Source organism: Argopecten irradians, chromosome 14 (assembly GCF_041381155.1).
Source record: "Argopecten irradians isolate NY chromosome 14, Ai_NY, whole genome shotgun sequence".
Taxonomy (NCBI): Eukaryota; Metazoa; Mollusca; class Bivalvia; order Pectinida; family Pectinidae; genus Argopecten; species Argopecten irradians.
The window spans coordinates 1647072-1665147 of NC_091147.1; the positions used below are offsets into that span (position 1 = coordinate 1647072).

At 34.6% G+C, this 18076-nt stretch overlaps 1 protein-coding gene across 1 annotated transcript; it reads right to left on the bottom strand.

The window, feature by feature from the left end:
* Nucleotides 1-4078, bottom strand: LOC138307840 (uncharacterized). The gene is made up of 2 exons (XM_069248743.1): nt 4022-4078; nt 1-3384 (listed from the first exon to the last, which is right to left on the bottom strand). Exon 2 carries the CDS (start codon nt 3203-3205, stop codon nt 1520-1522), a length of 1686 nt encoding a protein of 561 aa, XP_069104844.1. The 5' UTR covers nt 3206-3384; nt 4022-4078; the 3' UTR covers nt 1-1519.
* Nucleotides 4079-18076: the final 13998 nt, after the last annotated feature.

Below are 18076 nucleotides of genomic sequence, written 5' to 3' on the forward strand. Positions count from 1 at the left end.
TTATATAACCTAGCTGTGTATTTGATGACGTGTTGTATGTTATAACCTAGCTATGCATTTCATGACGTGTTGTATGTTATAAACTAGCTGTGTATTTGATGACGTACTGTATGTTATAAACTAGCTGTGTATTTGATGACGTGTTGTATATTATAACCTAGCTGTGTATTTGATGACGTGTTGTATGTTATAACCTAGCTGTGTATTTGATGACGTGTTGTATGTTATAAACTAGCTGTGTATTTGATGACGTGTTGTATGTTATAACCTAGCTGTGTATTTGATGACGTGTTGTATGTTATAACCTAGCTATGTATTTGATGACTTGTTGTATATTATAACCTGGCTGTGTATTTGATGACGTGTTCAATGTTATAACCTAGCTGTGTATTTGATGACGTGTTGTATGTTATAAACAAGCTGTGTATTTGATGACGTGTTGTATGTTATAACCTAGCTGTGTATTTGATGACGTGTTGTATGTTATAACCTAGGTGTGTATTTGATGACATGTTGTATGTTATAACCTAGCTGTGTATTTGATGATTTATTGTATGTTATAACCTGGCTGTGTATTTGATGACGTGTTGTATGTTATAACCTAGCTGTGTTTTTCATGACGTGTTGTATATTATAACCTAGCTGTGTATTTGATGACGTGTTGTATTTTGTAAACTAACTGTGTATTTGATGACGTGTTGTATGTTAAAAACTAGCTATGTATTTGATGACGTGTTGTATGTTATATATTAGCTGTGTATTTGATGACGTGTTGTATGTTATAACCTAGCTGTGTATTTGATGACGTGCCGTATGTTATATATTAGCAGTGTATTTGATGACGTGCTGTATGTTATATATTAGCTGTGTATTTGATGACGTGTTGTATGTTATATATTAGCAGTGTATTTGATGACGTGTTGTATGTTATAACCTAGCTGTGTATTTGATGACGTGTTGTATTTTGTAAACTAGCTGTGTATTTGATGACGTGCTGTATGTTATAACCTAGCTGTGTATTTGATGACGTGCTGTATGTTATATATTAGCTGTGTATTTGATGACGTGTTATATGTTATATATTAGCTGTGTATTTGATGAAGTTCTGTATGTTATATATTAGCTGTGTATTTGATGACGTGCTGGTTGTTATATATTAGCTGTGTATTTGATGACGTGTTGTATGTTATAACCTAGCTGTGTATTTGATGACGTGTTGTATGTTATAACCTAGCTGTGTATTTGATGACGTGCTGTATGTTATATATTAACTTTATATTTGATGACATGTTGTATGCTATAAACTAGCTGTGTATTTGATGACGTGTTGTATGTTATATATTAGCAGTGTAATTGATGACGTGTTGTATGTTATAACCTAGCTGTGTATTTGATGACGTGTTGTATTTTGTAAACTAGCTGTGTATTTGATGACGTGCTGTATGTTATAAACTAGCTGTGCATTTGATGACGTGTTGTATTTTGTAAACTAACTGTGTATTTGATGACGTGTTGTATGTTAAAAACTAGCTATGTATTTGATGACGTGTATAGCGCCCTGTGCCCCCGCCAACCATACCCGTCCTGTTACATCCACAGCTATAGCCCAAGGATTGACTATCATTTTATGTTTGTCCCCATCCAGAAGAATGTGTCCGTCCGTTTGTCCATCCTCCAACATATACACTAAATTATTATTGTAGCAGCTCACTAAGATATTTCCGTAGTTGTCGTATGTGATGCCGTGCGGATTAAACTCTGACCGAAGTCCGCTCCACTTAAGTTTTAACTCTCCTGAGCTTGAGTATACCAGTACGTTATTACCACAAGCGAGGGCGATGTCCTCATTGAAGAAGTTATACGCTACTCTATACGGATCATAGAGGATAGAATCCTCCGAGTCATCACATATCTCCATGGTGACTTCCCCTGTCAACGTTAACCGCACCACTTTACCTTTACGCTCCCCTGTCATATTGGCACAGACTAGAACATCGTGTGTGGTTGCCATGGTGATACCTCGCACACAAAAGGGTTTTAAGTTCTTGATATTCGTGAAAGGTGACTTTTCGAGAGTGAGATCATGAGTCCAAACTGTGGAATCTCCCGTTAAGACCATGTCTTTATCCCCACTCACAGTGAAATCCTGAACAATGAATGGCGTCTCCAATCGTTTTACCGATTTCCCAGTTCTGTCAATTTTCTCCACCTCGCATTTGTTTGAGCGTAAGATCCACGCCATCTGGTTGATGACAGGACAGATCTTCCCTATCCCTTTGGTGTGCTGAGTTTGTATATATTCCGAGATATTTACGTTATAGACATTGGGTTTACCCCCTCGTATTGATGTTTCTGGCTTGACAGGATCATTGGAAAGGTTTCCGAAAATGTCGTCAACAGTTCCTTTCGGTACCAGCGAAAAGTTGAAACTGCTATCAGGTTGGTCTGGTAAATGTGTGGTTTTGAATCTGCTGATGTTTTCTTTTGTGAGTGTTTGAAGATCACTCAAATCGTCTGTTTCCTGTTTCATCTCCAATTGTCTTCTGATATTATCTAACTCAATACGAACATTCCCACATCGTCCCAGCGTATGTTCGAGGTGCGTTTGACTATCCGAAAATAGCTTATCAACACGCTGCAACATTTTCTGCTCCGCTGTCGTCACTTCCTGTTGGAGAACTTCTGCACGCGCGTGTACCGCAGCATTTAAATCCGCTTTAATTCGCTGTCGCCGTTCTATTTCCAAATTAGTTTCTTGAAACAGAGTTTCAACTTGACCGGCTTTTCTTTTTAGAATATCTTTTAACGCTTTCACTTGGTACTGAAGCCGTTCATTTGCTTTCTTGTCGGCTGGAGTTGCTATCAGTTTAATCCCGTGGTCATCCTTATCACTGTGATTTTCTAAAACACACCGGAAACAAAGGTCTGCACTGTTGCACTTCTGACAAACGAACTTGATAAATTCGCCCGTATGGTTCGAACATTCTCGTTCTGATAATATGACGTTTCTCTTAATTCTAAGTTCTTTTAAATGCCTCGGAATAACTTCACAGTCTCGTGTATGTTTCGTGCGTGTATGCAGAGAGCCACAAACCTCACATAGGAATTGTTCACAGTTAACACAGTACCAATTGACATTGATCTTTATCTCGCACATTTCACAGAAGACGGCATTTTGAGCTTGTGTTTTATTCAAACTGGCCATCGTAGATTAAATCTAACTTTAACCTACTTCCTCTTTGTTATTTAGTTTACCGACATTGATATACTATTTGTATAATCCAATTGTTTTCCCACACCTTTTAAATCTCTGTTCATATACATAATATTCGCCCTTTGTTGTCTTCGCTTGAATAGAGAAAAAAGCTCCTCGAACAACGTACTCTGTTAAAGAAAGTTACAATGAATGTAATAATGTTAATACATAGACCCTGACCTGTCACCATTGAGTGACAAGTGTTACAGATAAACATAAAAGTAAATTAATATATAGTTAGGATATGTGTTATGTGTTAGAAACCTCCATGTTATGTAAGTTAAACCCCATGGACTATAATGTCACCTCCGATACCGTGAAATAAATAAAAACGTAAGTCTTCACACTATATATACTGCAACTGTAATAATAACTCTACAGTCCATTATTTAGTACAGGTAAAATGACACCTTGCCCCATCTGATAGAAAAACCTTTAATCCATCGATCTGACATTTTGAATTTATTTGGCAACTCTTCATTTCATGTCTGACTCACAAGTTCAATGCAACAACGATAAAATACAAAACTAAGTTAAGTTATATAATATACGACAATATACGGACATTGCTTGTCGATTTAACCAAATTTAAAACTCAAGATTCGTCACTTCTTTTGTTTTCACGTCCTACATTGGCCATGGTTTCCATCTGTACATACTTGGTACCAACTAAGAGAATCATTACTATTTGACTGACATAGTGTAACTGATACTACTAAACATGATATAGAGTGTTTATGTTGCTCAATCTAATTAGATACTTACCTAGCATGTCCCCCATCTTACATGTACCTTTACTGTGAATGTGTTTTACACTGCACGTTACACTGGGTATGATAAGAACTATCACGGTGTGTAAACGGATAGTGTAGGTTATGGTAACTCACCTGCCAAGTTTTGACGTAGAGGTTATGTCATAAGTGAACTAATTATAGATCAAAGTGATACAAATTGTATCTCCTAGAAATAAAAAAAAACATTTAGACAAGTTCAACACCACCAAAAAAATCTTTGAGAATATACTTAACCTGACACTGTACATTTAGGGAGTATACAATCAAATAATAAATTATAACAATGAAGTTATTGACCTTGAAATGATTGTATCTGATGATTAACTAATTAAAAACAGCCAAATGCTATTTGCACATATAAACGTGAGAAATTCAAATCTACACAAAACGATATGAGATATTGCTTTCACTGCATAAGAAGCTAGCTTCAGTGCGATACTGCAATAAGTAGGAAATCGTACTCGCTAGCGAAAAGCAAAGCGACATTTCAACCATACATAAACTTAACTAAATCAGCTATTTATTCTTTTTTGAATTAATATTTGTCCCCCGTGTTTTTTACTTCCAATTGATAGTTCCTCATGCGTTACTTTAGGTTTAAATATATCGAATTTCTACATGTACGTATACAGTGGGTGCGTCAATATTTAAATTGATCAGTTACGTGGTAATATCTATCGTGGTAAAATATTTGGTGTTTATGTATATTACATAAGATTACATGTTTTAGTTGTAACGTTACGTGGTGAATGCAATCTCAAGGTAATTAGTATGCAGTGAAACAATTATAATTATAAAAACTTACATTGTTTATATACTATTTCCTCTGTATGTGAAAGATGATCCATGAACTTTTGAACTTGTTTCGGAGTAACGCTCAACAGAAGATAGGTGTATGACTATTGTATATCTAACGTCCTTACAACCTATCATGGTGTCGGTTGAGTAGTAGCTGATTTCTAATCAGGACAAAGGTTAATACAAGCATATGTATATAGGTCATATCCTTAAAACTAATGACAAACTCATGCGTCAATAACTGCTTTGTACGTCTTATCCCCGCTATTCTTACAAAAAAATGAATAAGAAAATATTATTAATGACAAAAGATATGTCGATGTTTAGCTTTTTCATAAAAAGTGAAATTTAATTGTCTTATTTGCCATAGTGTCCTTGAGATAACCTCATACCGCTTTCAACAGAAAACCAAACAAAAAGGCGAACATCTGAAATAATATTAAAACTATGGCAAAATATGTCAGTGATATTTCTGATAAAAACTTTTCGTGAATACATATCTCATGATAAATATGCAAACACAAAACCATATGTTACTGTTTGCTCATAAAGTCGCTCAGGCTTGGTATGATCGTTTTATAATTCTTACGGTTCCATAATGACTTTGGTATTTTTTAAATGAACATTAATATGTACCATCCACGATAATCGCATGTTTGTTTCTGGTTGATTTACGTAACAAATAAGACTTTAGCTATCATAGGACGTTAAACTTACTAAGGTAAACCAAAAAAAATCCATCGTAAAGTATTGCTCACAAGAACTTCGATACCCAAGTCAAGGCCCAAGTCTTACAACAATCAACCACCTCCAATGATAACGACTGTCCAACCCACACATAAATCTGTCGGTTGATGGCGCTATACGGGAACTACTCGGGCGGCAATAGTCCCCAACAATGATCACTGGCGGTAAATAACATCGCAAGTCATGTAAAAGAAATCCCATTTGTCCTGACGAGTTCCGATCGACGTCTTTATAACACGTCCAATTTCAGTGATGACTCCCTAGCGAAACAAAAACATCAGAAACGTAAGTGTGGCTCCGGAAGGGTGATCATTTGGCTAGTTCCATCGTAAGTTTTACATTGTTGATAAAAAACCAGCAGTGATAAAATATAGAGAACACAGATCCAAATAATTCGTAATATATATCTAGCTAGGTTAAACGAAGTTTTTAATTGCGATAACGTGAGGGTTCCTCCTGAAGGGTTTTTCTGATCAGTGGTTTGTTCCATAATAAAGTCTACTTTGTTTATAAAAACCTAATATAAAGAACACAGATCCAAATAATTCGTAATAAACGTCTAGATAGGATAAACGAAGTTGTTAATTGCGATAACGTGAGGGTTCCTCCTGAAGGGGTCTTTCTGATCAGTGGTTTGTTCCATCGTAAAGTCTACTTTGTTTATAAAAAACTAATATAAAGAACACAGATCCAAATAATTCGTAATAAACGACCATGTTAATGTGGCAACTGTTTATGTTAAACGGAGTTTTTAATTGTGATAACGTGAGTGTTGCTCCTGAAGGGGTCCTTCTGATAAGTAGCCTACACATGTACGCCATGATCAGTGCTACGTTTGTGAAAGAAAACCGCAGTAGTCGACCTGAACATATATACCTTATGATAAGATACTTGGTCCTAAATCAACAAATTAAAGACCATGTTACTTAATATATGTCACAGTCTAGGTTAGATAAAGTAAACAATTCTAGTCGTTCAACACTGAGTTTTAAAATGGCATCCGTGAAGATTATCCATCTTGTGAAAATATAACATGAGGTCTGCTATCTTGTTTTGTATTTCAAACGAAAAACATGACAGGCATAGACTTACCGTGAAATCGGTTTTCAAAAAATAAATCCTTTTTGATCATATACTGTTTATTGATTTTCACAGCTTATATAGGATTTTAGTGGGTTTTTTCTTACCTCTTTCCGTATTATTTATACAATGTATGTGGGTGCACATTCAATTTGTCTTTTCAATATTTACTACAAAATTTTGGTTCTGCCACGTGGGAATAATTTTTTTTTATTTCACATAGATAGCCAAGGCAATACAAGATTAATAAAGAACGAATATTCCGCTTGTCATAGGGAAAAAGTGCAACTTTTGACACTTTAATGGGACGCAGTTGCGTGTATATCGCTCTCCTCAGAAATAAGTCATTTCTTATTTCTAGTTCCAGACACTGGTTACCACTATACAGTGTAAGCATTCTCCATGTGGAGCCACCTGATCAACTCGTCGCCGTACCAGCCATTCTGTCCCAGCCCAAATCTATAAAACGCACCAGACCAAACACTTGCAAGATTAAGTTCTGCTTGTGGTCGTCATCAAACCTTGACGGTGTGGCAGAGCTTGGTGACAGATTGGTGGAGGTGTTGATGTTTACACTAACATTAGATTCATTACTTTGGACGATGAGACAGCTCTGATCATTTTTTGTAAAACTTGTCAATACAGACACCGCTTCGGCAGTAAAAAGTGTCCTTTAGAAGATTATTAATGCTGCGAGAGGTAAATCCTGGTACCATTTTATTGTGTATATCTGTGTCTGTTGGTAATGGACACAACCCTGATACAGATTACTGCTCGGTAGCTCCCTAATATAAGTTAATGTATCCGTGTCCCCTCCGAAACTCAATTATAGGGATGTCCCAAATTGATGGAGCGGCCACTTTATATAATAACACGCCTGTCTACATGTGACAATTGTTTTACACATAGCGATCCTAGAGAGTCGACAAGACGGTACGTTAAAATATGTCAAGAAAGACAGCATTGACAGGTAAAACCTTTTTTACTCTCTGTAACCTCCTCCTCATCTGCACTCTCGTTATATCCACCATTGGACTATGCCATCGTTAATATAATAACCTGGATGAATTTAAGGGAAATAAACTGACCAATCACTGACATACAAACACTTCCTTCGGAGACTACATACAGAGACGAAAGTCATACAGTATAAAGTTAATCGATAAATTAGATTTGCATTAAAGATGCTCCACCGCCGACAGAGAATAAATGATATTCATCATTTAAACAACAGTTGGTGCTTAATCGTGTATATATATGTGTAATTCACACAAAAATAATATAAAATAATTTATTTTGCCGTTGGTGCATGCGCAATCAGTACTTCATTCCATATAGGATATAGTGTCACGGATTTTTTTCGGGATGCAATTAATTATTTGTTATATTTTTAACTTGAAGTAAAATTAGACGCTCAAACTTTTAAATATTGATAATGGTGTAAAGTAAGTAACTTTTGTAACTAAAGAAAAATACTAAATCGTCTGCTGTTGTTTTTGATAGTGAAAAAAGTACCATTTGTCAGCGGTGGAGCATCTTTAAGGGAAAAACTACTTTTCCTATCTATTATCGGATACAGAGCGTTCAGTTTTGCTATGACGTAGCCCATTATTGGAAGCGATAATAACCGCTTAAATATCGTGGATAATTTCTCCTAAGTCTGCGAAAGTTGTGGCACATGAACTGATCTATTCATATTTTTGATTACTTTTAAATATAAACACAGTTTGCCCTTAAACCCACGAATGAGTCAAAATTGCTCTCGACGTTTAGGTTACAAACAGCAGACTTTCTTGAAGCCATTATAATAATTTCCGTTAAATATTGATACCATTGATTTGCAGTATTTGCTCGAGTTCCTGTAGGACAGAACTGTTTTATGATGCAGGTCAATGTCCTTAACGACACTGACATCATGTGTGTCTTTTGTGTAGTCGCGTGTGATAACGGGCTGTTGTCATCACTGGTGAGTGTTTCCTTTTCTCTTTCATTATTATTTATGCTTAACTTAATTCACATAAAATAGAATTAATGTGATAAAGATGTGTTTTATTTAACCGTCGATGAAAAACCCTCGCTAATTAATTATTCATCAGCACCTTTAAACCTCCTGAAATGTAAGGTGTTTACATGTTCTCCTCACTATTAATTTAAACCTCCTGGAATGTTAGGTGTTTACATGTTCTCCTCACTATCAATTTAAACCTCCTGAAATGTTAGGTGTTTACATGTTCTCCTCACTATCAATTTAAACCTCCTGAAATGTTAGGTGTTTACATGTTCTCCTCACTATTAATTTAAACCTCCTGAAATGTTAGGTGTTTACATGTTCTCCTCATAAATGTTAGTGTTCATGTTCTCCTCACTATAATTAAACCTCCTGAAATGTTAGGTGTTTACATGTTCTCCTCACTATTAATTTAAACCTCCTGAAATGTTAGGTGTTTACATGTTCTCCTCACTATCAATTTAAACCTCCTGAAATGTTAGGTGTTTACATGTTCTCCTCACTATCAATTTAAACCTCCTGAATGTTTACAAATAATTAAACTCCTGAAATGTTAGTGTTTACATGTTCTCCTCACTATAATTTAAACCTCCTGAAATGTTAGGTGTTTACATGTTCTCCTCACTATCTGAAATTATGTTTACATGTTTCCTAAACCTCCTGAAATGTTAGGTGTTTACATGTCTCCTCACTAAACCCGTTTGTTTACATGTTCTCCTCACTATCAATTTAAACCTCCTGAAATGTTAGGTGTTTACATGTTCTCCTCACTATCAATTTAAACCTCCTGAAATGTTAGGTGTTTACATGTTCTCCTCACTATTAATTTAAACCTCCTGAAATGTTAGGTGTTTACATGTTCTCCTCACTATCAATTTAAACCTCCTGAAATGTTAAGTGTTTACATGTTCTCCTCACTATCAATTTAAACCTCCTGAAATGTTAGGTGTTTACATGTTCTCCTCACTATCAATTTAAACCTCCTGAAATGTTAGGTGTTTACATGTTCTCCTCACTATCAATTTAAACCTCCTGAAATGTTAGGTTTTACATGTTCTCCTCACTATTAATTTAAACCTCCTGAAATGTTAGGTGTTTACATGTTCTCCTCACTATTCAAATTTAAACCTCCTGAAATGTTAGGTGTTTACATGTTCTCCTCACTATCAATTTAAACCTCCTGAAATGTTAGGTGTTTACATGTTCTCCTCACTATCAATTTAAACCTCCTGAAATGTTAGGTGTTTACATGTTCTCCTCACTATTAATTTAAACCTCCTGAAATGTTAGGTGTTTACATGTTCTCCTCACTATAATTTAAACCTCCTGAAATGTTAGGTGTTTACATGTTCTCCTCACTATTAATTTAAACCTCCTGAAATGTTAGGTGTTTACATGTTCTCCTCACTATTAATTTAAACCTCCTGAAATGTTAGGTGTTTACATGTTCTCCTCACTATTATTTAAACCTCCTGAAATGTTAGGTGTTTACATGTTCTCCTCACTATTAATTTAAACCTCCTGAAATGTTAGGTGTTTACATGTTCTCCTCACTATCAATTTAAACCTCCTGAAATGTTAGGTGTTTACATGTTCTCCTCACTATTAATTTAAACCTCCTGAAATGATAAGTGTTTACATGTTCTCCTCACTATTAATTTAAACCTCCTGAAATGTTAGGTGTTTACATGTTCTCCTCACTATTAATTTAAACCTCCTGAAATGTTAGGTGTTTACATGTTCTCCTCACTATTAATTTAAACCTCCTGAAATGTTAGGTGTTTACATGTTCTCCTCACTATTAATGTAAACCTCCTGAAATGTTAGGTGTTTACATGTTCTCCTCACTATTAATTTAAACCTCCTGAAATGTTAGGTGTTTACATGTTCTCCTCACTACATCTAATTTAAACCTCCTGAAATGTTAGGTGTTTACATGTTCTCCTCACTATCAATTTAAACCTCCTGAAATGTTAGGTGTTTACATGTTCTCCTCACTATCAATTTAAACCTCCTGAAATGTTAGGTGTTTACATGTTCTCCTCACTATTAATTTAAACCTCCTGAAATGTTAGGTGTTTACATGTTCTCCTCACTATATAATTTAAACCTCCTGAAATGTTAGGTGTTTACATGTTCTCCTCACTATTAATTTAAACCTCCTGAAATGTTAGGTGTTTACATGTTCTCCTCACTATTAATTTAAACCTCCTGAAATGTTAGGTGTTTACATGTTCTCCTCACTATCAATTTAAACCTCCTGAAATGTTAGGTGTTTACATGTTCTCCTCACTATTAATTTAAACCTCCTGAAATGTTAGGTGTTTACATGTTCTCCTCACTATCAATTTAAACCTCCTGAAATGTTAGGTGTTTACATGTTCTCCTCACTATTAATTTAAACCTCCTGAAATGTTAGGTGTTTACATGTTCTCCTCACTATTAATTTAAACCTCCTGAAATGTTAGGTGTTTACATGTTCTCCTCACTATTAATTTAAACCTCCTGAAATGTTAGGTGTTTACATGTTCTCCTCACTATTAATTTAAACCTCCTGAAATGTTAGGTGTTTACATGTTCTCCTCACTATTAATTTAAACCTCCTGAAATGTTAGGTGTTTACATGTTCTCTCACTCACTATTAATTTAAACCTCCTGAAATGTTAGGTGTTTACATGTTCTCCTCACTATAATTTAAACCTCCTGAAATGTTAGGTGTTTACATGTTCTCCTCACTATAATTTAAACCTCCTGAAATGTTAGGTGTTTACATGTTCTCCTCACTAATTAAACCTCCTGAAATGTTAGGTGTTTACATGTTCTCCTCACATATTTAAACCTCCTGAAATGTTAGGTGTTTACATGTTCTCCTCACTATAATTTAAACCTCCTGAAATGTTAGGTGTTTACATGTTCTCCTCACTATCAATTTAAACCTCCTGAAATGTTAGGTGTTTACATGTTCTCCTCACTATTAATTTAAACCTCCTGAAATGTTAGGTGTTTACATGTTCTCCTCACTATTAATTTAAACCTCCTGAAATGTTAGGTGTTTACATGTTCTCCTCACTATTAATTTAAACCTCCTGAAATGTTAGGTGTTTACATGTTCTCCTCACTATTAATTTAAACCTCCTGAAATGTTAGGTGTTTACATGTTCTCCTCACTATCAATTTAAACCTCCTGAAATGTTAGGTGTTTACATGTTCTCCTCACTATCAATTTAAACCTCCTGAAATGTTAGGTGTTTACATGTTCTCCTCACTATCAATTTAAACCTCCTGAAATGTTAGGTGTTTACATGTTCTCCTCACTATTAATTTAAACCTCCTGAAATGTTAGGTGTTTACATGTTCTCCTCACTATCAATTTAAACCTCCTGAAATGTTAGGTGTTTACATGTTCTCCTCACTATTAATTTAAACCTCCTGAAATGTTAGGTGTTTACATGTTCTCCTCACTATTAATTTAAACCTCCTGAAATGTTAGGTGTTTACATGTTCTCCTCACTATTAATTTAAACCTCCTGAAATGTAAACTGTTCTCCTCACTATTAATTTAAACCTCCTGAAATGTTAGGTGTTTACATGTTCTCCTCACTATCAATTTAAACCTCCTGAAATGTTAGGTGTTTACATGTTCTCCTCACTATTAATTTAAACCTCCTGAAATGTTAGGTGTTTACATGTTCTCCTCACTATCAATTTAAACCTCCTGAAATGTTAGGTGTTTACATGTTCTCCTCACTATTAATTTAAACCTCCTGAAATGTTAGGTGTTTACATGTTCTCCTCACTATCAATTTAAACCTCCTGAAATGTTAGGTGTTTACATGTTCTCCTCACTATCAATTTAAACCTCCTGAAATGTTAGGTGTTTACATGTTCTCCTCACTATCAATTTAAACCTCCTGAAATGTTAGGTGTTTACATGTTCTCCTCACTATCAATTTAAACCTCCTGAAATGTTAGGTGTTTACATGTTCTCCTCACTATCAATTTAAACCTCCTGAAATGTTAGTGTTTACATGTCTCTCATATATTAAACCTCCTGAAATGTAGGTGTTTACATGTTCTCCTCACTATCAATTTAAACCTCCTGAAATGTTAATGTTTACATGTTCTCCTCACTATTAATTTAAACCTCCTGAAATGTTAGGTGTTTACATGTTCTCCTCACTATTAATTTAAACCTCCTGAAATGTTAGGTGTTTACATGTTCTCCTCACTATTAATTTAAACCTCCTGAAATGTTAGGTGTTTACATGTTCTCCTTCCTCCTGAAATTAGTTACATGTCCTCACTATCAATTTAAACCTCCTGAAATGTTAGGTGTTTACATGTTCTCCTCACTATCAATTTAAACCTCCTGAAATGTTAGGTGTTTACATGTTCTCCTCACTATCAATTTAAACCTCCTGAAATGTTAGGTGTTTACATGTTCTCCTCACTATTAAATGTTAGGTGTTTACATGTTCTCCTCACTATCAATTTAAACCTCCTGAAATGTTAGGTGTTTACATGTTCTCCTCACTATCAATTTAAACCTCCTGAAATGTTAGGTGTTTACATGTTCTCCTCACTATTAATTTAAACCTCCTGAAATGTTAGGTGTTTACATGTTCTCCTCACTATTAATGTAAACCTCCTGAAATGTTAGGTGTTTACATGTTCTCCTCACTATTAATTTAAACCTCCTGAAATGTAAGTGTTTACATGTTCTCCTCACTATAATTTAAACCTCCTGAAATGTTAGGTGTTTACAGTTGTTCTCCTCACTATCAATTTAAACCTCCTGAAATGTTAGGTGTTTACATGTTCTCCTCACTATTAATTTAAACCTCCTGAAATGTTAGGTGTTTACATGTTCTCCTCACTATTAATTTAAACCTCCTGAAATGTTAGGTGTTTACATGTTCTCCTCACTATTAATTTAAACCTCCTGAAATGTTAAGTGTTTACATGTTCTCCTCACTATTAATTTAAACCTCCTGAAATGTTAGGTGTTTACATGTTCTCCTCACTATTAATTTAAACCACTTTATTTTACTTCCGTGTCACTTAAACATATTCTAACAATAATTAAGCGAGCTAAGCCTAGAATTGTGAATACATTAAAACTTACTACAAAACTCCTGAAAATTACATGTCGCGAAAATAAATTTGCAGTAACGTGATGTTTTTCTTTTACTATCTCTTTATTAATGCTAAGTGTATTTGTTTATGATATTAAGGTGGGAATGTACATAGGGAAATTTAATTATTTTCATAAACTGTCATCAAAATGTCATCCTAAACACCGAAATCTGCCGATCTGTAAAGGTGTTTTTTTTTTTATTATTTTTAAAAAAGGATGAGTTCTGGCATATGTATCAGTATTGATAAAATGGCAAATATCTAATGATTATGTGTGAACAGAGTAAACCAACATATGATATGTATAGCATAATTGCAGATAGTTCACTCAGAAGGGAACACCGAGTCTGCATTGTACAGATATAGTACAAACCGATAAGATTATCCATATATGTTGATGTTAATTTATCCTATACCGGGTATATGTACGTTGATCAATGTAAGCCTTATATAATAACGATAAGAAAATCATATTTTACATATCGTCACTTTAATGATAGTTTTGTTCGCTAAAGACCAATTTCCATATATAATTGTTGGAACATATATCACAAATATCATTCAATCAAACGTTTTAGGCATCGCAGAGTTTCCTCCCTTCGTTTTCCTTCGTCTGAACGTAAATTATGCTGCATTATGTTGACTATTAATGAAATGTCTTGAATATCGTTAGAAATATGAAAACATAAATTTTGATAGAGAATATCTTTCAATGAAGATATAACTTTTAAAATTGTAAAACGATTTACATCATATTGCACTATAATACACTATTGTATAATGCTGGTCATTTTTTGTAATTGAATTTTATCTAATCAAATCTGATAACATGTGTAAACAATGATCGGTAAATATGGCGAATTTATGGCAGGACGGGCATGTACATAATGTGTTAATAGGATTAACTGTACAGGAAATATGATTTCAAGGACCAGTAATTAGACAAGGGTTCGTGTTTTGTTTGTTTGTATATACCACCTTATAGTGAGAGGACTGAGATAGGCTATGACTGATGTCCAAACCTATTAACATTAATATAATTTTGTCAAGAGAATGTTTAGAAAATGATATTGAGAGGTTTTATGAACTACTAAATAATATTTTAAGGCCGGCCGTAACAGAAAGTATGTGCATGTAGAAGGGAGATAACTCCCAACAGAATAATTTGTGAAGTTGGATATTATTTTGTCAAACATTTAATTTTATCTGAAAAAAAAAATTATCAGCATTATTGCATTGTTATTTTCAAATATGCTATTAGCAAAATTCTTCTTAATAAAATGTGATGAAGCCACTGTTATTTAAAAGTGTTGTCTTTTTATTTGTTCATGAACAATTGAGTATCCCCGATATACATATTAATGTTGTAAAATGTCCTAGTTATGTGAGCAAAATCAAAATTACTGTATATTGTACCTTCAGAAGGGTTCATATAATAGTCCGAAGGCTTAAGCCTCTTTTTTTCGTAGAATCGTACACTCTGTGATACAGGTATGAAATTTGGTAAACCAATATAATGACCTAATACAAGGTATTTAAGAACGGGAACCCCAACCGAATCTTGCTGTTAACGGCCATGACGGCCATTTTCTCAATGAAAGTATTTAAAGTCTAATATGTATGTTTTTTAAAGGTCGCCATGGCCGACAGCAAAATCCGGCTATTAGGTGAATACAAATGTTAAAGGAGGGGTATCACTTTTGGCCGTTTCACTGCCACTCAGTGATAAGAAAAATATGTTTTGCAAGAAGATACATTAGGGTCAGCTGCATTTTGTATGCTATTCAGAATATCCGATTTATTCTGCGTTCATGGTAATTTCAGAGGTCAAAGGTCAAAGAGTGAAAATTCCCATTCTCATTGTTTAAGTCCTAATTTATCAAATATTCGAATAGAGATAACTTTTTTGCAGACTTTGCCTGTAAATATTGGGTTTGTGAAGTTCAGTTCAGAAAAATGTTGAACAATTCAAAAAGTAGGTCACAGTGACCTAGTTAAGCGTTTAGTCTATTTTTGCGATAAAAACATCAATATTTTTGCTAAAAACAAGGATTTTTCAGAGATTTAAAAGCTTGAACTTGATGTTTATTAAGATTATTAGATCCTCGGGTTACATTTGCTGGGTCACGTGTATAAATGAGGTCACATTCAATGAATATTATTGTCTGTCATTCAATTATCATCTGGATTTTCCATGTTTAAAGCAAGTTTTTAAGCTATTTAAGTTTGTTGAAAGAGATAATATTAAGCAACACCTACATTGCAAGTAAAATGTTAGAATTGTGCCTTCTTCCTAATTGCATGATCGGAAAAGGCGACTAAATCTCGGTTCTCAATTCCAGTGGCTACCTAAATCAAAATATATTGGATTTCTGTCTCGAATATCATAGAGAAAGTTTCTTTCTCAGGAAAACTTTCCAGTCACTACAAATCAGCTAATAATAATAAGATAATACAATTTTATGGTATACACTAGATGTTAAATATATGATATTGTTTGCTAAAGCCACGAGATAAAGGTTCTATGTTTAGTTTATATTTAAGTTCTGACAAAATGCTTGCAATACAGGTGTTGCTTGAGGTTATCTCATCAAACGAAAAAATTAAATAGCATAAACACTTACTTAATATATAGAGAATCCTTGGCTCTGCAGGTAGGGCGTTATCGTAAAAGGCGACTAAATTTGGGATCTTATCTTTTCTCTTCTTCCTAACTGACTTTATCTTTCCTAATGCCTCCCTTGGCACCGCCTCACCTTTGGTTTTGAGTTGAGCGTTCGCCCCTGTGAGGAAGGCTCTGGGTTCTGTCTCCTGGCGGAGACACACCAAAGTCTATAAAAGTGGTAGTTTCTGCTCCTGCTTGGCGCTCAGCATAAAGGGAGTGGAACGACTGGTTCGCCCGTTGTCCGTATAATGTGACCGGGTGAGGTGTGTTGCTTGGTGTCTTCGGCGACATGTATCAGTGGTATAGCACTATAAAAGGGGCAACAGTTCCACTATACAAGTAGACACAACACGAACAAACCACAGTCTCCCAAACACGCACCTTACGCAACATACACGCATCACACCGCAAACATGGAAGGTCAACCTTACATGACCATAGTTGTTACTAGGACGTTAATGAATCAAACAAACAAAAAGATACGTAATTTCAACCAGATTATTACCGAACCAAAATAAAGCTCTAAACGTCACTCTAGAGCTATGGATTTATTGAAAATATAAACTATTTGCATCTTAGTAACCACGAAATTAAGATTTAAAATTCAGTCGCCTTTCACAATCATGCAGTGGGGCAGCAGGCATAATTCTAGCATCCTATCTCAGAGAAGGCGTTGCTTGAAATTTAACTCATAAAACAAGTCTAAATAATTTAAAATCATGCTATAAACATGGAAAAACATCATGCTTATTTGACAGATGATACCATTCATTGAAATGACCTAATTTATGCACGTGACTTAGCCAATGTGACCCTAGGATGTAATCATTCTAAGCAGATCATACCAATTCAAGATTCTAATACAGTACTAAACATCAAATTCAAGCTTTCAAATCTCTGAAAAATCCTAGTTTTCAGCAAAAAAATTAAAGTTTTTAATGCTAAAATAGAATAAATGCTTAACTAGGTCACTGTGGCCTACATTTTGAATATATCATCATTTTCATGAACTATGAACTGAACCTCACAAAACCAATATTTATAGGCTAAAACTGCAAAAGATGTTTTCTCTGTTCTAATATTGAATGAAAAGGGGAATTTTTACCCTTTGACATTTGACCTTTGAAATTACCATGAGAGCAGAACAAATCGGATATTCTGAATAGCATACAATATGCAGCTGACCCTAATGTATCTTCATGCAAAATATTTTGCTAATCACTGAGTGGCCGTAAAACGGTCCAAAGTGATACCCCTCCTTTACCACATATCCTACATGTCAACATTTTCACAGCAACCCCATTATGTAACCTTATCAAACACAGCTGGCATTGTTTAGCTGTCACCCGCTTATATAACGGCGTCATTATCATAGTCAATGCACAAGTAATTGTCGTTCCAGTGATCATAATATTGGCTGCTGAAATTGCTCAGTTCTTTAAGGATGTACACTTCTGAGTCAAAATTTTCTTGCATTAAACTTTTTTTGTCACATAGATTTTTGGAAATATGAGTTCATACCATAGAAGAAAATTGAAGAAAAAACATATGTCCCTGTGCTCGTTTTTGAGCTATTAACACTGAAACCTAAA